The sequence below is a fragment of the Capricornis sumatraensis genome, chromosome 23, assembly GCF_032405125.1.
Source record: "Capricornis sumatraensis isolate serow.1 chromosome 23, serow.2, whole genome shotgun sequence".
Classification (NCBI taxonomy): domain Eukaryota; kingdom Metazoa; phylum Chordata; class Mammalia; order Artiodactyla; family Bovidae; genus Capricornis; species Capricornis sumatraensis.
The window spans coordinates 24,735,952-24,760,207 of NC_091091.1; the positions used below are offsets into that span (position 1 = coordinate 24,735,952).

At 50.7% G+C, this 24,256-nt stretch overlaps 1 protein-coding gene across 2 annotated transcripts in view; it reads right to left on the minus strand.

The window, feature by feature from the left end:
* SH3PXD2A (SH3 and PX domains 2A) overlaps window positions 1–17,523 on the minus strand; it is a 247,045-nt gene extending 229,522 nt beyond the window's left edge. For both annotated transcript variants that reach the window (XM_068961400.1, XM_068961399.1), the window contains exon 1: window positions 17,380–17,523. In XM_068961400.1, coding sequence (XP_068817501.1) covers window positions 17,380–17,451 — 72 coding nt within the window. In that variant the 5' untranslated portion in view covers window positions 17,452–17,523. The remainder of the gene's footprint in view (window positions 1–17,379) is intronic.
* Window positions 17,524–24,256: the final 6,733 nt, after the last annotated feature.

Consider the following 24,256-nt stretch of genomic DNA (forward strand, 5'->3'; position numbering starts at 1 on the left):
CACATGACTCTCTTAGGGGGTGTTCTGTCTTATCTGTCAAAGGGAGCACACATTATTCCATTCATCGAGCTCTTATTCTGTGCTTGGCACTGCTCTCTTACTCCTCACCACCAGCCTGGGAGACGCGTTTATTACCCATGTTGTCCAGATGAGAAACTTCGGTGGGGAGGGCTCCAGTACCTCCCTTGAAGGCACAAATTTCCTTTGTGCTAAAGAGAGGACTCAGCCAGTCTGGCTTCAACGGCAGAAGCCAGACAGCACTGTACCGTCTTAATCTTCACAGGATGCCAGGATATAGAACCCATGCCCAGATTTTTGTTGTTGTTGTTTAGTCACTAAGCCACATCTAACTCTCTTGTGACACTATGGACTGTAGCCCGCCGGGCTCCTCTGTCCACGGGATTTCTCCGGCAAGAATACTGGAGTGGGTTGCCATTTCCTTCTCCAGGGGATCTTCCCAACCCATGGATTGCACCCACATCATCTGCATTGCAAGTGGATTCTTTACCACTGAGCCACTAGGGCAGCCCAGATTTTCACAGAGAAGGAAACTGAGGTTCAGAGTTAGGCTACCTGCCCGAAGTCAGCAGCTAAGCAGGAGAGCCAGGAGCAGAACTGATGTTAGAGTCTGGAGCCTGAGTTCCGTGATCACCATGAGCACCTGAAGGGCAAGAGGGGACAGTGCCAGCATGTGGCCAACAGGTCAGCACTGCCTGGGAGAGGGCAGGCCAGGGCACACCAGCCGGCCACCAAGGCAGGCTCTGCAAAGTCCTCAATGCCCCACGCCATTAAGCCCAAAAGAGGCAGGACCAAACGAAAGCCAGTGGCTGTTGACAGGTGGGCAGCGACAGAGACGATGCAGCCAACAGCTGCTGTTTATTTTGGGGCCTGGGAGGAGAGGAAGGACTAGTTAGGGCCCAGTTCATTCTAACAATAAACCGGGCAGGGCAGATGGGGAGGTGCCCCCTCCCAGCTAAAGCAACAGCCCTGGCCACCTGCTGGGCTTTGCTGAGAGCTGAACAGCCTAGGTGTCAGAAACATCTTGCCAGACGCTCTAATCTGGCCTCCACCAACCCGACACAGTGCTCCCCACTCCACCCCGCCCCCCTCCCCAGCCCCAAGTGCTGGACTTGTAAATGGCCCAGGAAGACAATGGCACACAGCAAACCCACTCCCTGAAGTGTCAGGTTCCAGGAACAAATGGCTTTTCCTGTTTCAGGGAAAAAGGGGGCCGCTCCTGCCTGCCACCACTGGTCTCAGTTCCCTGACTCCTATAGTTGGTATCTAAGGTCTATGGACAACCTAGGCAGTGGCAAGTCTGGCTGGCAGGATTCCCTGGAAGGCCAGGACATAAGATACAAGAGGCTTGTATCCCCATTGCCTGGCTCAGAACCCCAGGCCTGCCTTCTCCTAGCTTATGACCATTGGTAAATTAACCTCTCTCTGTGTCTCTGTTTTCTCATCAATAAAGTAAGGACCATAAGAGTGCTTTTCTCATCAAGTTGTTGTAAGGATTCAATGAGTAAAGTGCTTAGCAGAATGACGGGCACATAATTCATGCTCCAAACAATATTAGTAGTATGATTATTATTATCAGCATCATCACCATCATCATCAATTAGCCTGAAGTTTCCTTCTCACTGAACAGTGCAGGACAGCTTCCCTGGATATTATACATGGACTAAGCTAGCCCGTGATACAGGTGAACTACAGACATCTGGTTCTTGGTGCTATAATTCCACCTGTTCCATGGATGAGAAAGGTTTTGGGGATTGGCCTGAGGATCTGACCACACTTAGAATATTGTAAGGATGCATGCTTAGTCACGAAGTTGTGTCCGACTTTTTGCAATCCCATGGACTGTAGACTGCCAGGCTCCTTTGTCCATGGGATTTCCCAGGCAAGAACAGGAATATATACTTGACATTTCAAATAACCAATTGCTACAATTGTAAGTTAAAAGCTGTGGTTCTTTAAAAAAAAAAAAAGCAGTGGGGTAGGGGTAGGAGGAAGGGGGTTTAATAGAATAAAGCCTTCATCTACAGATTTATCTCATTGTTTGAGGACCTACTGTGATCCAGACCTTCTATTAGGGACGGGGTGTTAAAAGACGGGAGGATGTGGGGGCTGCTGCCTTTGTAAGAGCTTGCCACCCTTGGGCTCCCGGTCAGAGAAACTGCTTTCAGCATGGTGGTGCCTTGCACACAGTAGGTGGTTTTGGCCAGTTTCTATCTTCAGCAAGTCAAGAAGCCTTGCTGCTGGGCAGAGCACCCTGCTCGGTCTGGACCCAAACTGGATCCTTTACCTGTCTGACCTCGCTGCCCACTGCTCTCCCCGTCGCTCACGCCCCTGGGCCATACCAGCCCCCTGCTCCTCCCTGAAAGGGCCAGGCGTGGTCTTACCTCAGGGTCTTAGCACTTGCTGTTCCCTCTCCATCAACCACTTCCCCTCCAAACATCTGTGGGCCTCACTTGTCCTCCTCCTTCAGATCTTATTCAAAAGTCACTATACACGGGGGCTGTCCCTTGCCAAGCTCTAAGAGCTAACATGGCAACTCACACCACGGCCGCCATTCCCTGTCTCCCTCCCCTCGCTCAGTTTTCTCTACAATGTTTATCCCACATCTACCACACTCCAGATTTCCCCAACTTTTCATTTGTTTGTTGTTTCTCTTCCCCTAGCAGAATGTGAATCCCAGGGATGGAACAGCCTGGTAGGCTCCCATCTCTGGGGTCGCACAGAGTCGGACACGACTGAAGCGACTTAGCAGCAGCAGCAGCGGCAGAATGTGAGCTCCAAAAGGGCAGGGATTTTTAGCAGTCCTGGTATGTTCCCAGTGCCCGGCACACACTTAACATTCAAATGTTGATTGAGTAACTGAATGAATTAATTAATATTCAAATGAATGAATAAATGAAGATAAATAAGCATCAGATCAGAGTCCATCCCTCAACAAGCTTTTTAACCAGTCAAGACATAGGCTTGTCCCAAACTGAGCAACCCAAGGTCATTCTTGGTAAGAGTTACTGGAGAGGTAAAAACAATAAACATTACAAAAATTCACAGACAGGAGACACTGTAAGATGAGAAGTCAAAGAAGCTTCTGAGAGGTGACAGAAACTAAGCAAAGCAATGAAGCGTGAGGACTTTCCTGGAGGTACACTGGTTAGGAAGCCACCTGCCAGTACAGGGGACATGGGTTCGATCCCTGGTCTGGGAAGACTCGACATGCCTTGGAGCAACTAAGCACCATAAGTATGGAGCCTGTACTCTAGAGCCTGAAAACTGCAACTACTTGCAACTAGCTTGCATGCCACAACTACGGAAGCCCAAGCACCTAGAACCTGAGCTTCATAACAAAGAGAAGCCCCTGCTCACCGCAACAAGAGAAATCCCACACACAGGAATGAAGACCTAGTACAACCAAAAAAAAAAAAAAGGGGGGGGGGGGGACTAGAAAACAAAACAAAAAAACCCACCCAACCAACCAACAAAAAACCATGAAGGATGACCAAGATAATAATAACAACAGCTGCCATTTATTGAAAGCCTATCATGCACCCAACATTATGTAGAGTGACAGCCTGGCGTGCTGCAGTCCATGGGGTCACAAAGAGTCAGACACAACTGAGCGACTGAACTGAACTGATTCACATTTTACTGATGAGAAAGCTGAGGCCCTGGCAGAGAAGAAACGTGAACAAGTGTAACTAGGCAGTAAGAGTTTCAGAGCTGCGCCCATGGTGCAGATGCGTTGGTCTCTGCTCCCATCCTCATGTCCTCAGCTTCCAAATGCTGACACCTGAGGCCCTCTCCAGAGCTGTCCAGTTGCCAGAGCCTAGTTTAGCCAGAAAAAGCAGCAGGCTGAAAGTGCCGGGGAAGTAAACCACTCCCTGCTGCCAGCCACAGTGCCATGCTAGCCCCCATCCTCCAGGAGACGATGGAGAGCCCCCCGCAGCTGGAGCTTCTGAAGGAGCAGGCTTTCAAAAGTGCTCTGCACAAGAGTCCAGGGGGAATAAAACTTTGAGTCCCAAAATAGCAGCCAGACCTTGCTAGGGGTCCACTCTGGGTAGCAAGAGGCTTGTTATCTTATCCCAAATGCCAGCTCCAACCACATCATGTGTCAATGGAGGGGCTTGGGGGGAAGGTCAGGGTGGGCAGATAACCAGGGTTTAGTCCAGACCCTTGAAGTTTTATCAGGGACCCACATGATGTGTTTGCTAGGCCCCCAGCCTCTCAGGAAGCTCTTAAGAGACAAAACCACTATAAAGCTTCAGGGCCCCAGCCTTCCAAGGGAAGGCCTGCTGTACATAACCCTTTGGGTTCACTTCCCTTCTTAAGCCCAGGGCAGTGCTCTCAGCTGTCTGTACCCCCAACAGAACCACAGATCACGGCTGGGATTCCCAAGGGTGTGTGCAACAGAGGGAGAAATACAGCCACGGAGACCAAAGTCTGATGAAGACGAGAGTGGGCAGAGAAAGACCCAGTGCAGTTAGTTTTTGATATGTGTGGATGTCTCCAGCTGGGGGCAAGGACAAAAGACAAATACTGCCAACTAGCTACCTAACCTTTGTGTGGTGGGGATGGGTGAGCCATCAATCCTGCATGGCGGCCAGTGGGACCCAAACCTGCACGGGCTTTGCCGCTGCAGACAGCTGGTTTCAAACCCTGGCTCTTACTGCCCGTCTCTGAGCCCCTGCTTCCTCGTCCGCAGGGATGATGCTCAGGGTGGCGATGGGGATTAAAGAAGACAGCAGATAAGAAGCCTCAGCCCCATGCTTGCACCTAGAAGGGCTCTACTCACACATCCTCTGACTCAACTTCCCCACTTCCCCTACCTGGGAGCCACCACGTCCAGTGATCATGGGAAAAATGAGGCTGCTTTTCTCCAACTGCCAGTGAGTGATGACTAAAGTCAATAATTAACCCCTGCTTGAGACCCAGACATTGCCTATTACAGGCCTTAGCTCTGCGAGAAAAGGATCAGTTTGCCAAGCTGCCCAGGCTTAGGCAAGCAGAAATCCCTGGGAAGCCACCTTTGGAAGCCCTGCCCTCATGGACAAGTGACTGGGTCCCTCCTGGGTGCCAGGGCCCTGTGCTAAGAGCCTGCTGAGCCCTGCCCACGAGGCAGAATTCAGGAAAGAACTGTCTTCTCTTGGAGCCCCACTGCCAGCACCATGCCAGGCCTCCCTCCCTCTTGTTACAAAGAGAAATTCTCCCACACAGGCAAGGCCCTTAAAATAGCCCTTTGGGTCTGGGCCATCAGGAAACGGAATAAAGCTGGGTCAGAATGGGGCCTACAATGAAAGAGTTCACAGAGCAGCCGCTTCAAACGCCAGAGACAATCCCTCAGTGCTCAGAACCCTCAGGTGGGCAAAGCCGCAAGGTGAGCCCTCCCCACAAGGAATACTACTCCCCAGGAGGACCCTGTGCTGAGGCGGGAGAAGCCCCCGCTACCCTGGGGCAGCACCCGGGTCCCTCTGGGAGAGGGGCCCACACGTAAGTCACAGTGACAGTGTGACCCAGGCATCGCCTAGGGTGAGGGGCCCACACACCGGGACCTGTGCTTGACTAACAGTGCGACCTCAACTTTCCGAGTCAGCCTCTTTATGAATACAACAGGGCTTAAAATGCACGCCCGCTCCACCCCTTACCCCACCTGCTCCGCCCTGAGGTTCACTATCAGCATTGGGCAGCACCCCACCCGCCACCCCCTGGAGTGATCAATTTCCGCCAGGCCTGAAGTTCACACTCCAGGGATCCCAGAGACAGACAGGAGGGCCCCCACAGGCCCCCGCTGCATAATTTATGCGGCACTGATACACAGAGAGGAAGGGATCCGGCCCCCACCCCACCCACGCACTTCCACCCAGGCTCAGGGAGGGCGGCTTCCTCACCAAGCAAAGGAAATGACAGCAAAGGCTGGAGAGGGCCGCTGAGTGGAGGGCAGAAAGCACAGCTGCTTCCACATCACTAGCTCAGTTCAGTTCAGTTCAGTCGCTCAGTCATGTCTGACTCTGCAACCCCATGAATCGCAGCACGCCAGGCCTTCCTGTCCATCACTAACTCCCAGAGTTCACTCAAACTCACGTCCATCAAGTCGGTGATGCCATCCAGCCATCTCATCCTGGGTCATCCCCTTCTCCTCCTGCCCCCAATCCCTCCCAGCATCAGAGTCTTTTCCAATGAGTCACCTCTTCACATGAGGTGGCCAAAGTACTGCAGCTTCAGCTTTAGCATCATTCCTTCCAAAGAAATCCCAGGGCTGATCTTCAGAATGGACTGGATGGATCTCCTTGCAGTCCAAGGGACTCTCAAGAGTCTTCTCCAACACCACAGTTCAAATGCGTCAATTCTTCGGCGCTCAGCCTTCTTCACAGTCCAACTCTCACATCCATACATGACTACTGGAAAAACCATAGCCTTGACTAGACGGACCTTTGTCGGCAAAGTAATGTCTCTGCTTTTGAATATACTATCTAGGTTGGTCATAACTTTTCTTCCAAGGAGTAAGTGTCTTAATTTCATGGCTGCAGTCACCATCTGCAGTGATTTTGTAGCCCAAAAAAATAAAGTCTGACACTGTTTCTACTGTTTCCCCATCTATTTCCCATGAAGTGATGGGACCAGATGCCATGATCTTCGTTTTCTGAATGTTGAGCTTTAAGCCAACTTTTTCACTCTCCTCTTTCACTTTCATCAAGAGGCTTTTTAGCTCTTCACTTTCTGCCATAAGGGTGGTGTCATCTGCATATCTGAGGTTATTGATATTTCTCCCAGCAATCTTGATTCCAGCTTGTGTTTCTTCCAGCCCAGTGTTTCTCATGATGTACCCTGCATATAAGTTAAATAAGCAGGGTGACAACATACAGCCTTGACGTACTCCTTTTCCTATTTGGAACCAGTCTGTTGTTCCATGTCCAGTTCTAACTGTTGCTTCCTGACCTGCATACAGATTTCTCAAGAGGCAGGTCAGGTGGTCTGGTATTCCCATCTCTTTCAGAATTTTCCACAGTTTATTGTGATCCACACAGTCAAAGGCTTTGGCATAGTCAATAAAGCAGGAACAGATGTTTTTCTGACACTCTCTTGCTTTTTCCATGATCCAGCAGATGTTGGCAATTTGATCTCTGGTTCCTCTGCCTTTTCTAAAACCAGCTTGAACATCAGGGAGTTCACGGTTCACGTATTGCTGAAGTCTGGCTTGAAGAATTTTGAGCATTACTTTACTAGCGTGTGAGATGAGTGCAATTGTGCGGTAGTTTGAGCATTCTTTGGCATTGCCTTTCTTTGGAATTGGAATGAAAACTGACCTTTTCCAGTCCTGTGGCCACTGCTGAGTTTTCCAAACTTGCTGGCATATTGAGTGCAGCACTTTCACAGCATCATCTTTCAGGATTTGAAATAGCTCAACTGGAATTGCATCACCTCCACTAGCTTTGCTCGTAGTGATGCTTTCTAAGGCCCACTTGACTTCACATTCCAAGACGTCTTGCTCTAGATGAGTGATCACATCATCATGATTATCTGGGTCTAGCTCAGCCCCCTGTATTTCACCTCCTCCCCTCAGGTGACAGCAGGCAGAGATGGCACTGGAAATAGCTCTGTATTTCCCATTCATAGAAATGACCGACTTGGAGAGAAGCAAAGTTCCCAGAGGTGGCTTTCTAGAAAACATCTTCACTAAGGGCCTAGAGTGATCCTGAATTGACCCTGGCCACAACTGTGTGGATCACAATAAACTGTGGAAAATTCTGAAAGAGATGGGAATACCAGACCACCTCACCTGCCTCTTGAGAAACCTATATGCAGGTCAGGAAGCAACAGTTAGAACTGGACATGGAACAACAGACTGGTTCCAAATAGGAACCAAATAGGAACCAAATAGGTTCCAAATAGGCTGTATATTGTCACCCTGCTTATTTAACTTGTATGCAGAGTACATCATGAGAAATGCTGGGCTGGAAGAAGCACAAGCTGGAATCAAGATTGCCGTGAGAAATATCAAAAACCTCAGATATGCAGATGACACCATCCTTATGGCAGAAAGTGAAGAGGAACTAAAGAGCCTCTTGATGAAAGTGAAAGAGGAGAGTGAAAAAGTTGGCTTAAAGCTCAACATTCAGAAAACTAAGATCGTGGCATCTGGTCCCATCACTTCATGGCAAACAGATGGGGAAACAGTAGAAAGAGTGTCAGACTTATTTTTTTGGGCTCCAAAATCACTGCAGATGGTGACTGCAGCCATGAAATTAAAAGACGCTTACTCCCTAGAAGGAAAGTTATGACCAACCTAGACAGCATATTAAAAAGCAGAGACATTACTTTGCCAACAAAGGTCCATCTAGTCAAGGTTATGGTTTTTCCAGTAGTCATGTATGGATGTGAGAGTTGGACTGTGAAGAAAGCTGAGTGCCGAAAAATTGATGCTTTTGAACTGTGGTGTTGGAGAAGACTCTTGAGAGTTCCTTGGACTGCAAGGAGATCCAGCCAGTCCATTCTGAAGGAGATCAGTCCTGGGTGTTCTTTGGAAGGAATGATGCTAAAGCTGAAACTCCAGTACTTCGGCTATCTCATGCGAAGAGTTGACTCATTGGAAAAGACTCTGATGCTGGGAGGGATTGGGGGCAGGAAGAGAACAGGATGACAGAGGATGAGATGGCTGAATGGCATCACTGACTCGACGGACGTGAGTTTGAGTGAACTCCGGGAGCTGGTGATAGACAAGGAGGCCTGGCGTGCTGCGATTCATGGGGTCTCAAAGAGCCGCACACGACTGAGCGACTGAACTGAACTGGACAGGCTTCTTGGGCCGGAAGTATGGCAGAGGGACCTTGTCTAGAAATTCGGTTGAATCAGGAAGAGCTCCTTTTGGTAAAACATCACCTTCCCAAATGATGAAGAAGCCAGACAGAGGGTTCTAGGACCCCTCCACACAGCTATTTTCGCTAGGCTCAGCATTTTCCAAAGCAGCTTTCATATCTACCCTCCCCTCTGCAAGGCAGCAGGCCAGAAAGGAAGCAATGAACCCATTTTCTAGATGGGCAAATGGAGATTGAGTGGGGAAGGTGACATGTGGAAGGTCTCCCATCTTAAGGAGTCAACGAGCCAGTCCTCAGGTGGAATCTCCTTGGGGCCTGGTCTTCCCAGATGCAATGAGAGATCGAGGGCTGTGAGGCTCCTGTGGGGACAAGGTCAATTTTGGAGCCAGCAGGCCTGGGTCAGCTTCTTAGCTGCATGGTGTTTGGCAATTCATTTTAAGCTCTCTGGACCTTGGCATCCTGGCCTGCATGAAGCAGATGTCAGTAGTAACTACACGTTTCAGCACGCTGTTTTGAGTTTCCATGTAAAACTCAGTATGTAAAAAACATTTAGAAATGTTAGCTCTTATTATTACATTTTCCTTAAAGAATCAGGCTTACTGGAACATCTGACAATGGGGTGAGGGTTAAATAAACCAAGAGGTAGTTTGAAGCACTGTCTTTCTAACTAAAACAGGTTGAGAGAGATGCTGAGATAGAAGACAACGCTGGCCTGAAAGTTTCAGGTGACGCTGAGACTTTGGAGACATCCTGGGCTCCCAGCAAGCTGTTCAGCGTTAGCCCCCAGACCCTCCGAGAACAAGGGTCTCCTTTCTTGCCACTGGGGTGCTTGAGCGGCAGCGCTGGGGACTGGAGATGGAAATGACCTCGCCGTGACATAAGGCCCTGGCGGCAGGGCCCTCCATGGATGAGGCCCAAAGCAGTCAACACCTCACTTCTTGCTGCCCCTCCACCACCCTCATTCCCCAAGACCTCTGGGGTGCAATCAACTTTTATGAGGCAGCCTGACCTTTCCGAGTAAGAGCTATAAACAGAGAAGGGCCAGGCTCTGGCCTGCCAACTGTAGAGTCCCCAACACACAGAAATGGTTCCCATCCCTACATAGGTAGCTCTGTTCCCGCCATGGCTGCGACAACAACCCTAGAGCCAGTGCTGGGGCTCACCAGAAGGACCCCACAGTGACAAGCAGGTCCTGTCCCCTGCAATCCTTGGGAGGAATGGAAGTTGCGGAGGTGAAGCCTCTAGACGGGTATGTGAGGCTCTCAAGAGCTGGCTGCCCTTCCTCCCTATCCTTCCCGGCTTGGGTTTTGCCCGTGTTTTCCTTGCACATTCCACCTCCAGCACCTTTGCTTTTCCCTTTCTTGGCATGCCTTCCCCTCTTTTTCCCACGTAAATCCTATTCTTTCCCACCCAATCCCCAGTTACTCCTTGAGGCCCATCACGAAGCTGGCCTTCGCCAGTCAGTCTTCCCTGAAAAACTCCAGTTCACAGAGAACTCCTTCTGAAGCTTTCAAAGTCAAACTGTTGGTTGCTCAGTCGTGTCCAACTCTTTGCAACCCCATAGACTGTAGCCCACCAGGCTCCTCTGTCCATGGAATTCTCCAGGCAAGAATACTGGAGAAGGTTGCCATTTCCTTCTCTAGGGGATATTCCCAACCCAGGGATTGAACCCAGGTCTCCCACGTTGCGGGCAGATTCTTTACCATCTGAGCCACCAGGGAAGGGGGTCTTAATATTAGTACAAACGCCGATGCAGCGCTGAATGTGCGCCAGCTACTGTTCTCAGCTCTTTACATTTATCGACTCATTCACTCTTCACCACAGCCCTTCGAGCTAGGTCCTATTTCCCCCTCATTTTTGTTTGTTTGGTTGGTTTTGTTTGTTTTTAACAGGTGAGGAAACTGAGGCACAGAGAAAGAAGGAACTTGCCCCGAATCCCAGGGCAGTAAGTGGCAGAGACAGGATTCTGGCCTGGGGACAGCAGAGCCCAGGGACTCTCCAACAATACAGCCTTCCAGACACACATCTTACTCTCTCTCAGGAGGTGTGGCCCCGACTCCTGGGTTCCTTTCACACCTCTCACATTTGACCTGGCTCTAATGGGGAAGAAAGTGACATAGACTCCGGTGTCAGATGCCAGAGTAAGGATTCCAGCCCTGACACTGAATTACTCTGAGTGAGAGCCGCATAAACTCTCTGAGCCTCAGTTTCTACTCCTATAAAGTGGGGATAAAAACACTGACCTACTTCATGGGGAGGTTATGATGTTAAAATGAAATCCCCTCTGAAAGGTCTCTTCTTCTCTGCCTGGCACATAGCAGGCACTCATATACTGGTTCTCCCCCTTCTCACTGCATGTCGACGTCCTCACTGGATTCTGCTCAGCACCTGCTGCTAATGTGAGCCGCCTGGAGGCTCCTGGGGGCCTCCTTGTGGCCCAGTGTGCCACCCTCCCTCCCTCCTGTCCTAACTCCACTACACAGAGCATCAGCCGAAGCAACCTGGCCCAGGAGAGAAGTCACACACAGCCCTGGGAATCGCCTCCTGAAATGCTGATCACCCTCCTGGACTCTTCCGTTATTGTTGGCAATAGCCACGGCAGAGAACACCTCTGGCCCTGACTCAGAAACGGTTTCCAGAGCCAGAGTCTCCACCTCATTTCCCACACACACCCCTTGTCCTTCCTGTTCCCGGGATCCCTGTCCTAACCCATGAGCCTGTTCCTGGACTCTCAGAACTCAAGAGCAGTAAGTGTGACTACCGTATGTATAACTCTATTACTTGTTTTATTTCATTTAATAAAGAGGCAAAAGAGAACAGAGTTGCCTGTTAGGCTTTTTCTGGCCAATAAATAGTCTGGTCAGTGACTCAGGCTGAGGAAATTAGAAGGCAATTTCCAGGGACCGCGGTGCAAACCCCAAAGTCAGAAGTCCTAACAACACTCCTCTAATTCACTGCCTCCACCAACGATTAACTCATGCTGGCCTCGGAATATCTCTCTGGAAAATGCAGCAGCTGGCGCTTATATTTCTGGAGCTGGAACCGGTCTCCAATGACATCAAATAGGTTTATTTTTCCCTTCCCTTTGCCTCCCCTCTGCCTGCCACCACACATGGTGATTCCAATCCTGATTTGTCCCTCCAAGCCCTCGCTCAGCTGGCTCTAAAGAGAACCATGATAAATGACTGACTGTGTTCCTTCTTCCATCAGCCTTGAAGGATGTGGTCGGTTGTTCCATGAGCAGGAATCCTTGTCAGACCTGTGAATCACCCCTAGATCACTTCCCTCCTTGGAGCAAGAGAAAAAACTGTTCTTGTGTGTGTGTGTGTGTGTGTGTATGAGAGAGAGAGAGAGAGAGAGACAGACAGACAGACAGACAGACAGTAAGAAAACATGTGCTCTGTCGCTTCAGTGGTGTCCAACTCTGCACGTCTATCAGCAGTAGCCTACCAGGCTCCTCTGTCCGTAGGATTTCCCAGGCAAGAATACTGGAGTGGGTTGCCATGCCCTCCTCTAGGGGATCTTCCTGACCCAGGGATAGAACCCATGTCTCCTGCATTGCAGGCAGATTCTTTACCCTCTGAGCCACCTGGGGAGCACAAAAGAAAGCAGAGAAGAGTGCTAACTCACGTGTGGCACGGACTGTGGGGCTGGGATCCTATATGACCTTGCCCTCACCTGCAGCACCTCTCTACTCCGCTCCCCCAACACATGTTCCTTCCCAACACACCAGGAAGCCAACACTTGGACAGCTCCAGGAAGCCCTCCAGGTCTGAACAGCTGCTCCTTGTTTATCTGTTTCTCTTGTATGTTGGGTGTTTTCCATGGGGCATGTAGCCCACTTTCCCATCAGACTGTGAACAGCTGGCCTTCCTTTTTTGCCTCAGTCTTCCCTTCTCTCACAGCTTCGCCTATCAGATTCTAAATGGACTCAAGGGTTTCAGTGATAAGGAGCACCAGACAGGAGCTAGTATGTTGAGTACCCATGATGGGCGCCAGGAGCTTGCTTCAGTCGTGTCCAACTCTTTGTGACCCCATGGACTGAAGCTTGCTAGGCTCCTCTGTCCATGGGATTCCCCAGGCAAGAACGCTGGAGTGAATTGCCACGTCCTCCTCCAGGGGATCTTCCCGACCCAGAGAGTGAACCCACGTCTCTTCCGTCTCCTGCGCTGGCAGGCGGGTTCTTCACCACTAGCGCCACTAGGTAAGGCACTAAGAGTAGAAGCTTTGCCCCCAAATTATCTCAGATCAATTTTCCAAAATCCTTGTAAGGTTACCGGCGAAGAAACTGAGACTCAAGAGTGGCTGGCTCCAGGCTGCTCACCCAGGAAGAGTCAGAGCCAAGACTCAAACCCTGATCTGCCCAACACCAGTAATTCTACAGTGGGACTGGCCTGAGAAGACCCTGTCCATACTGCAGCTGCACATCCTTCTTCCTGTGGGGCTGGATCCACAGTTTAAGGGCTTAAGGAAAAAAAATGAAAGGCAGAGAAATGAATGGGTCTATGCCCAATTCCTAAAAATGTAGCTCCCAGGACCAAGCCCCAGATCTGTGATGCTCTAAACACACAGGAGAATGTATTATTTCTTCAGGGTGGATCCTTCATTTATCAGCTCAGGCATCATTGGAGAGCAGACATCATCTTGGGTTTGCTCTAATCCCCTGCCTCACAGTGACCTCCCCCCATTGCCTGTCACATGCCCTCCTCTGGGGCACCAGGTGAACGTCCTAGCTAGTCAGTCCTCAAACGCCACCTGGCATTGCTCTCTCGTTGTCCTGTAAACCTGAGCCTGGTCTCCACAACCAACTCCAGGGGAGGAGAAGGGCCTCATTGTAGGTTCGTATCTTCTTCTGGAGGTGAAGTGACCCGAGTTGACGCATATCTCTAACTGGGAGACCCTGAGCAACTTCTCACCTCTCCATGTCTCAACTCACCCAACTGTATAAAGAATCAAAGACTTTGCATGGACTGTAGGAATCACATGAAATCCTGCACATTGAGCATCTGGCATCGATGACAGTAACTGCTCACACTGGCTATCATTTGCATTCCCTGAAGAGTCCTGTAGAGGATCAGCACATTCACGACTGGTATTTGTCTGAAATAAACAATCAGGAGAGGAAATGACTGCGAAAGCACAACGCCTCTCAAATCCAAACAAATAATTTCTTGTTTGCTTTAGATGCACTAGCTCCTCTCCAACACCATATGACTTGCCTTACACCTACCTACACATGCGTGTGGGTGCAAAGAATGTGAACCGGAGCTCACATCCTTATGGAAAGTTGTCAAAGGTAATTGCAGTTTGCATCCAGCGTCATTAGGACCATTTGAAAGACAAGTGGTCTGAGGCCAAAGCCAGTTTACCTAAGGTCTCTCCAGGGACAGCTCGTAACAGCTGAGAGAGGAGCCCAACTCCAGGCAAGGAGCCTGGTCTAAGCAGAGAGGAGCCCAACTGCAGGCAAGGAGCCTGGTCTAAGCAGCAGCTGCCTATCTCCCCCAAACACTCCCCCCTCCCAGTGTCCCAAGCAAGGCCCTGGCAGAGAGGAAGGAAGCCAAGGGCTGACAGTGCCACCCAAATGATGCAGGTCACCTGCCTGCCCTTTCATAAACAGGCCAAAACACAAGACCCTTGGTATCTAGGCGGCTCCACACCCATCCCAGAGACAAGCCTGTCCTGAGAAGACCTCTGCAGTGTGTTCCCAGCATTCTGGAGCCAGCAGAGCCCCTCCTGCTTGGGCCCCAGGCCTCTCATCAGCTAGCTCCGGCTAACGTGCATATCCCATAAAGCCGCTCGGCTCTGCAATTTGCCAAACCACAGACTCAGAATTCACCATCACCTCACCAGGAGAGGCAGGAAGAGGGCAAGCTTCTACAGTACAGAAGGGCTTCAGGACATACATGACATGGGCGCAGTGTGTCCTGCCAGCTACCCACACCAAAGTGCCTTGGCCGGAACACTTGACCTTCTGGTGTGTGGTGTTGGCCTTGCAGAGGCCAAGGGAGGAGGCGACCCTAGGCTTCAGAGGCACTGCCTCCCCACCTGGCTCCTCCTGCCCTGTTGGCCCCTCCTGCCCTGTTGGCCCCATCGACACATTCTACTATCAGCCCCCTCTCCTGATGCATTAATGCCCCACACGTGCAGGAACCTCTTGCTATGACCAGATATTTGCTTTCCTCATCAACCCCAACCAGCCTTCCAGGGCACTTAGATGAACCCAAGCCACGTGATGGGCGGAAGGCCAGTTAGACCCAGGTGCTGTGACTCGCTGTGTCACAAGCAACTCTACCCCAACCGGTTCTCAGTTTCCTCATCTGTAAAATGAGGGGTGGAGTCTCATGAGTCCTCAGGTCCCTGCCAGCTCCACAGTTCCGTAACACACAACAGTGTCTCCTTTAGCTGTTTTCCACAACCTGCGTTCAGGGCTCTGTATGCCCCATCTGCTCAGTGACATCACTCCCGGCCCACACATAGCATCATTGATTCTTAACACGGGAAGCGGACACATCCCAGAAAACACTGTCCATGAAAAGGGAGGAAATGATCATGTCGATGGAATTGGACAGGACTTTTTTTTTGTATTTTTCACAGAGAACAAGTTATTAGCAATCTTAAAACCCCAAATCTTTCTTCCTTCTTGCCAGACCATTAATAGCTGCTTTTCAAAAGTGCTTTCTTAGTCAGAATCATGCCAATCATAAGCTACCATCTAATGAGTGCCTTATGTGCCAGGACCACACTAAGTGCTTTGCATGGATGATCTCATTTAATTCTCCAGACAATCCTATGAAGTAAATACTACTATTATCCTCATTTGAAAAATGAGGAAACTGAGGTACATGGAGGTTCAGTAAGTTGCCCAAAGTTGTATAGCTACTCAGTGTCTGAGCCAGGCTTTGAACAAGAGCCTCTCACTCAAAGCCTCAGCACTAACCACCTCTCAACACTGTTCGCAGGGGGCCCCTCGTCCCTTTAGCAATGCTCCTGGCTGGTGTGTTCTACATCTGTAACCTTGGACATCACTGGTCAAAGCTAAGCTTTGATGTTTCACCTAAGATCCACAGAGAGTGCCATCTGTTGAAAGCAGTGCCTACCTTATCTGAGGACTAGAAAAGAAGCCCTAAAACTGCAACGTTCAAGAAAAGAAGTTAGGAAGGCTGACTTCATGATAAGGGCTGGGATATGCCGATGGACATCTGCCTCAGAGGAGGGCGACCACACGGGAACCCAACTCCTCCAAAGACAGCTTTCTCAAAAGGGCAGGGGGAGATGCCTGCCGGGCCAGTGACACAAAAGGACGAATCCTCCCACCAGCATCCACCTTTCTGTCCCCTCAGGAACCAGACTCCTTGGTTTACCTCCTCCCCAACCTGAGCCCAAGCTAATTTATTCCACTAAAAAGAAACCCGAAGATCAGAGCTACTGGGGATAAAGACAGAAAGAGTAGCCTGAGGCTGACATTAGCACAAATCCAGTCCCCTTCCAACAAGGAAATAAAAGGCAGAGATCAATGTGCTGTCTAGGGCAGCAACCCACAGCCTGTTTTAATTGTGAAAATTAATGCTTTGAGCATTCTAAATGCTCCTTTAAATGCCTAATTTGCAAATAAGATGCAGTCCTTGCTGTCTGTCTCTTCCGTCTCAAGAACAGGAGCAAAGCCGCTGGGACCGGCAGCCTCGGGAGCCAGGGACACCATTTACTTCCTAAGGTGGGAAGGATGGGAAGACGGGATGGGCTGAGATGAAAGGGCGTCGCGTCCTACTGGCCCCCAGCTCGGCTCGGTCAACCTTAGCCCCTTCTCATTAAGTCTGGGAAGGCAGGGGGAGGGGCAGCCGGCCGCTCCTCGGAGACCACAGCAAACATTTCCCTCCTCGTGTCGGAGACCGAGCATCACTTAAGAGGAAATGAACCCCGGTTAAGGGTCACGTCCAGAGGAGGGATAAAAGGAAAAGCCACAATTTTCCTCACACCGACCGACACGAGGGCTTTAAGAAGGAAATCAAAGCTCAGGGCTGAGGGTGGAGGTAGGGCAGGGGCGCGGCGGCTTCTCTCGGCCCCCCAGACCCAAGCCTGGGGAGACAGAGACCAGGGCACAAGTAGGAGGCTCGTGCGAGGCGTCCGTCCCCAGGGTAAACCTCTGAAAGCATCTCGGTCTGCGTGCGCCTGAGCGACCCGAGCCCCCAGGGAGGGCCGGGAAGATGCTCTTTCCCAACGGAGCTTCCCAGCAAGGGTTTGAAGAACGTTCCCCCCACCATCCATCAAAGCTCAGGCGGACAGATGACTTCACCGTTGTAACAGACAAGGGCAGCCACTTGCCAATTCCAATGCCAAAAAAAGAAAACGGGCGTGGGGCGGGGGAGTGGAGGGGAGCAGTGGAGGAAGGTCAGAAAAGGCTTCCCTGGAGATCACAGCCCGGCGAAGAGACTCCACCGCCAAAGGCTGCCCTGTAGGCGCTCAGCTCCGGGACTTAACAAGGAGAGGGCTGAGGGGCCACCCAGGGGCCCTCAGGGGGTTCCTGGCCAGCCTCCCGCAGGGGTCGTGGGGGCGTACTCACATAGTGCTTGGAGGGGTTCCTCCGTTTCTCCACGTCCACCACGGTGGCATCTTGCACGCAGTAGGCGAGCATCTTCCCCCACAAAGCGAGTGGCGCCCCCCGGCGGCGTCACCTTCTCATCCCGGTCCGGCCCCGGCTCCTTGTCCCGCTTCCCGGGTCCCCGGGTCTCCCCAGCTACCTCGGGCCGGCGCGCCGCTGCCCGGGCTCCCCAAGCCCGCAGGTACAGCCGCTGGGCGGGGGCTGTTCAGAGGGCACGCGGGCTCCGTGCGCCCGGGCGGCTCCCCGTGGGCCTGCCGCGCTCCCCTTCCCTCCCGCGCCGCCGCAGCTCTCCGGCTCGCCCGCCCGCTCTCTCCGCCGCCCGGTGGGTCCGGCGGGAACTGGCGGAGCAGAGGAGGGCCGGGGGTGTGTCCCGCCGGCGAGGGGACGGGGCGGGGGCCCCGGAGCCCGCTGTCAGCGCGCTGGGGAGGGGCCGGCGGCGCCCCTTCTCTGCGCTCAGGCTCCGGGGGGCTCGGCGCTGACGGAGGCTGCGGGCGCAGGAGGCGGAGGCAGGGCCGGGCAGGCAGAGAAGGGAAGGGAGGGGAGAGAGGGGAAGCGCGCGGGGAGGGGCTCCGGGCCCGGGGGAGGGGCTCGGGGCGACGGCGAGGGGGGCTGCAGCCCGGCCGGAGAGGCCGGAGCGGGCCCGCGCGCCCCCACCGCGCAGAGAGCGCGGCCAGCGGCCTGGCGCGGCGCTGGGCGACTTCGCCAGGCACAGAAACTCGGGGTGGCTTCGGAGGGAGGAGGGGCGAGGGGGAATGAACCGAGCGCGCCCCCGCCCTGGCTTTCGGTCTGGGAGCGGATTTGTGCCTTTGGGCCCCCAGCTTTACGGCCCCCTCCCACTCCTATCCCCCAGAGCTCTTTCATGAAAAGCAGTTTATTACCCCACTGTTTTCGCTCAGGCCCTCCGAGCTGGAGTCAGGACTGGGGAAGCAGGCGGCATTAAATCTTTCAAGCCAGAGCCTCTTTTGAAAAACCACCTGCCCCCCTGCGGGTGACAAAGGGTACAATTCTCCCCGGAAATGTGATCGATCCGCTGCCTGAGTCGCTTATCGATCTGAGCCTGGATAACCAATCTGTGATATCATTTACCAGTGAGGTTACAAGAAAATAACACTCCTGCCTTTAAGCCTAAGGCTTCCCTGGGACCCTCTCCTCCAGGTCGGGGAGGAGGGAAGGGAAAATCCACCATTGGGTTGGGGACTAGCTCATCACTGGCCCCAGGCTCTGACTTTCTCACCGCCTCTCCCTCTGGTTTAGAAAACCGACTGTTCAAATCACTTGTCCATCCCTGGACTTGGGACACAATTACTATTTAATTCAATTTACACCCAACCTCCCCCTCCCATCTGTTTCCAGCATTTTTCCATTCTAATTTCAAATATTTAAACTAGTGTCTTCACAATTAATCCTATTGTTCACAATCACAATAAACTTTGTGACGTGGAGCAATGCCAAGCATCTGAAATGGAGGCCAAGAGTTCTAATTGTGTTAATACTTTTTTCTCTGTACTGTCAGAACTCATGTAGATCTAAGTTCTAAGACTATTCACACAACTGCTTGGTACAGAGTAGCCTATTGTCCTTCCAGCTTTCTCGAAGGGTGCTAGGACACCAAACGGTGCTGCTGTCTAATTAGCTGACCTGGAGCAAATCACTTAATACCACAGGCATTAGAGTCATTTTAAAGTTTTCTGTGAAATGGGGGTGCTGAACTAGATGGACTTTTAAGATTTCTCCCTACATACATTCCAAACTCCTAGCAGGAGTTACTCCTTTGGAGACAATTTTGAGGGTTTTTTTTGTTTTGTTTTTCATAATTAGCATGTATGGATATTTACATTTAAAAAATATATTTTTTAAATTTCTTCTCTAAAATTCTAGAAGTTTAGGCTTGATTGAGCACTTATTCTGTGCTCCTTTACAGGGCATTAAAAAACAAAAGAGAGAGAGTGAGATAATTCAGGTGATGTTTGTGGAACTGAAAACTGAATCCAATTGACAAATGCTTGTCCCTTCCCTCAAAGAGAAGAAAGTACACTTGAGAAATAGGGACACCATTAAGACAGTATGTAATAAAATGTCCATTGCATGTTCAGTTGTGTCCGACTCTGTGATCCCACAGACTGTAGCCTGACAAGCTTCTCTGTCCATGGGGTTATCCCAGCAAGAATACTGGGATACTGGGTTTCCATTTCCTTCTCTAGGGGATCTTACTGACTTAGGGATCGAACCTGCATCCCCTGCTTGGCAGGCAGATTCTTACCTCTGAGCCACCTGGGAATGTCCATTATTATTGTTGTTCAGTTGCTGAGTCATGTCCGACTCTTTGTGACCCCATGGACTGCAGCATGCCAGGCTCCTCTGTCCTCCCCTATCTCCCGGAGTTTGCTCAGATTCATGTCCACTGAGTCAGTGATGCTATCTAAACATCTCATCCTCTGCTACCCCTTCTCCTGTTGCCTTCAGTCTTGCCTAGCATCACAGTCTTTTCCAATGAGTCAGCTCTTTGCATTAGGTGGCCAAGGTATTGGAACTTCAGCCTCAGCATCAGTCCTTCCAGTGAGTATTCAAGGTTGTTTTCCTTTAGGTTTGACTTACTTCTAAGAGACTCTCAAGAGACTTCTCCAGTACCACAGATCAAAAGCATCAATTCTTTGGTGCTCAGCCTTCTTTAAGGTCCAATTCTCACATCCGTACATGACTACTGGAAAACCATAGCTTTGACTAGACGGACCTTTGTCAGAGTGATGTCTCTACTTTTTACTATGCTGTCTAGGTTTGTCATAGCTTTCCTTCCAAGGAGCAAGCGTCTTTTACTCTTGAGGCTGTAGTCACTGTCCACAGTGATTTTTGGAGCCCAAGAAAGTAAAATTTGTTTCTGCTTCCACTCTTTTCCCCTTCTATTTGAAATGCCCTTTAGGATTCCAGAAAATGGAGGCCTGGAATAATCCAGGAGAACTTCCTAGAGGAAACTGTCTGTGTTGTAGGGACTCTGTATGGTCTCTAAACTCTCTATGGGCAGAGTTTAGAATACCTTGGAATACTCTGCCTCTTCTGAAGTCCCCGGCCAGTTGCACTTGCCCCAAGCTGTCTGACTTGTGCGTATTTGTCCATAACACATTCATCTCTTCCGAGAGTGCCTGGTGCACAGGACTGACGGTAAGTTATCTCCTACTTCTTTGCACTCCTCATGTAGCAAACCTTCACCTTATCCACACCAGTAGTCACTGTACGAGAATCTGTTGAATGAATGATGGGGGGAGAAGAAAAGGTGGAGTGAGGACACTGAAGCCTGAACCTGCAGGTGACACACAGAGGGCCAGGAGGATAGTGTCCACCTGGGGAAGAGTCAGGGAAGGGGCTGAGACACAGGAAGAGGAAACAAGGAGAAGGATGGGCGTAGGGGCTCCAGACCGTGAGAGATCTTGACACCAGGCAATGGGCTTCTGTATCAGAAAGGATGATAGAAAAATCACTGTGGATGCTGGGCAGGTGTCCTGGGAGAAGATCTGAAAGTGATGCCCAGTGCTGTGGAAAGGAGACCAGGCATCACTACCTTGAGCAAGTCCTGTTCCTTGTGGGAGTAGGAGGGATGTCTGGATAGGCGCTCAGTGCTGAGCTCTGCAAGGAAAGGGCTGGGCTGTAGGAACCTGGGAGGGCTGCTGGTAGAAAATCTAGACAACCCGTGGGTTCCCGGTCAAAAGATTCTTAACAGCACTCAGCCACTCTTCCTCTGTGGACTGCAAGGTGTTCTGGACGTGCTAGTGAAGCCCGAGAAGCCCCTGCTGAGGGGTGTTCAGCTGCTGGAGGGAAAAAAAAGGAGAAGGCTGGCTGTCCTGGGTCCCCTTGTGAGTCCGAGCACTCCCCCAAGAGGCATTGGTGGTTTCCTGCTCACCCTCCTCCTTCTGGATCAGGATTTGAACATGGACCTGAGGATAAGAGATCTAGGGAAGAGAGGGAGGGTGCTTGGCTACAAGGTGATGGCCTTCTTCTGGTTTAAGAAACCCTGACAACCTGACATCTCCTAAATTCAGGGTCTTGAAGCACAACTTGAGGACTGCCCGCTTCTCCCTGTGCTCCCAATTACCTCAGTTGGAGGGAGCAACTGAGCACCAGCCTCCACCCAGCCCCATGGTGCCAAGATCTCTGGAGATTAGTTGCATAGAAGTTATCAATACCTATGGGAGAAAATCTCCCTCTCCTGGGGCTATAGAGCCAAGAGACTTTAAGTATAAAATGGTACAGACTCTCCCTTCTTCCCTGGGTACATGTCAAGCTTATGCAGACTTCTTTTGCAACAGTGCCTTAGGCATGCCTTTCTGCTCAACACATGTTTACTGAGTGCCTCACATGTGCGTGGCACTTTTCCAGCAATGACTGACACTAGCTGAAGGCCCCTTGGAGACAAGACAGCCTCTCATTTGTTCAATGTCCAGCATCTCTGGCACATAGTAGGTACACTGGGTGGTCTGTGTTGAAGACATCTGCTCAAGGAGTTCATAGTGCTGAGAGGACTAGCTAAACCCCTATTTTGCCACCTCCATCCATGAATTGAGGATGACTCCAATTCAAGGACATAATATGAGTTCTAATGACAAAGTATAATGTCATTTTTTTTTAAAGTTTAGGATAAATAAGGGAAAGAGGACCCAAAATAAAGATACAAACTGACTGATACCTGAAAGTCTGATTTTTCAGAAACAGAGAACTGTAGGATGCTTAGAACCAAAGAATTTTCCAACTGGAAGGGATCAGAGAGTTTACTTATTCCTTAATTTTACAGAGGCACAAACTGAGGCCAAGAGAAACTAAGCAAGCTGCCCAATGCCACACAGCTAGGGAGTACCAGACCTCCCATCTTTGTCCTTCACCACTCTTATAAGCCTATTCACATGCAAGAAGAGATCATTTAGAGCGTCACAGATGCCTGCAGATCCAGAATGCTGCTCTCCCTTGATTCCAGTCCATTCTCCATTCCAATTCTCCATTCACACAAACATCACAGGCTCCTTAGAACCCCCTCTCCTGCCTATTCCAGGCAGGATGCTCCTTAAGGTCAGGGACCATGTGTGTCTCCAAAGTCCCTTTGTGTACATGCAAATCCGATCACTCCCATATGCAGAGCCCACCCCACCTTCTCTCCCGTGTAATCTTCATAACCACCTCAAAGATGACAACATACAGGAAAACGGTGAAAACAGTTAAACTACCAAACATTCATTTGGCTACTAATTGAAAATTGCCCTTTGACAGTTCAGCCACTACTGTATTGAACACTTATTTACATCTTTTAATTTTTTTTCAAATTTTGCTGTGCTTAGGTTGTACGTTCTAAACCAGTAAGTAGCAGGTGAGGGTCTGAGAACCATGGACTTGGACTGTGGCACCACCTTTTCCCTCCCCACCCTGACAACAGCACCCGGGCCACCTGCCACATACACCCCCAACCCAGCAGAGAGCTTTATACATGCCAGGCACTCAATGAATGCTTGTATTTTAAAATTGGATATTTGTTGATGCTGCTGATGAAAGTGATGCCTACACACTGTAAAGAGTTACCCATCCTGGGTTCTGGTCCTACTCAACCATATCCCAATCTTGTGACTTTGAAGTCACTTCCCATCTCTGGGTTTCTGGTGGTATTCTGGTCCCATACACGCTCTAGGTTGGTAGATAAAGTGAGGTCTTATCGGTCTATGACTCCGGGAGTTGGCGATGGACAAGGAGGCCTGGCCTGCTGCAGTCCATGGGGTCGCAAAGAGTCAGACATGACTGAGCAACTGAACTGAACTGAACTGACCCAGAAATGTGCACATTTTAGTGAGATTTGGAGCCCCCTCCTGGTCAAAGTGGTTTTAGCACCTTTAACACAAAGCAGCTGGCCCTGCTCTGTATCCGTTTCTGTCCCTGGCTGACCTCTGGCAGGAGCAGGCAGGTGGGCCTGGTACCAAGAACCTGCCAGTTTACAGACTATAAGCAGTCCAGGGTGTATATGCATCTCTCTTAATTCTCCTTCTTCCTTTCTCTCTCTCTTTCAAATCAGCCCTAATATACAACTGTTTGGGGCTTCCCTGGTGGCTCAGAGGTTAAAGTGTCTGCCTCCATTGCGGGAGACCTGGGTTCAATCCCTGGGTCGGGAAGATCCCCTGGAGAAGGAAATTGCAATCCACTCCAGTATTCTTGCCTGGAGAATCCCATGGACGGAGAAGCCTAGTAGGTTACAGTCCACGGGGTCGCAAAGAGTCGGACATGACTGAGCAACTTCACCTTCACCTGGGGAACGCCTTGAGAATGGTCCCTCCTGAATCTGGAGTAGACAGTGAGATCAACTTCTGCTTTCTCCAGAGGGGAGTAAATTACTGGCCAGACTTCTCCTCCCCTAGGTTTCTGGGGAATGGGAGCAGGATGAGACACCAGAATTGCCCTGTCTGCTTAGCCCTATTGTTCACTAATTGCAACCATAATAACAGGCCCCTCCTGCTTGCCAAACCACGAGGTGGTGGAAAGCACCTTTATTTGACTCCCAACACAGTAAGTTCATCAGCAAAATCTCAGCCAGCTTTTGTACAAGATGCCATTGAGAGTCTCAGCCTCCTGTCTCAGCCTTGACTCTGAGGGTGAGGGTCCTTATGCAGCAGAATTATTTGACAGGACCAAATCAAGTTCCAGCCCTAGCAAACAACCATTGCCCTGGAATACCAGAGAGAAATCTGCTAACTTGCATGTCCAAAGAAGCCAAGGACACAATCAGATTCACAATGGAAAAAAAAATTATTCCATAACTCCAGACTACATCCCTAACACTGATGGGATATCTGGTCCCCAAACTAGCACATGGTAC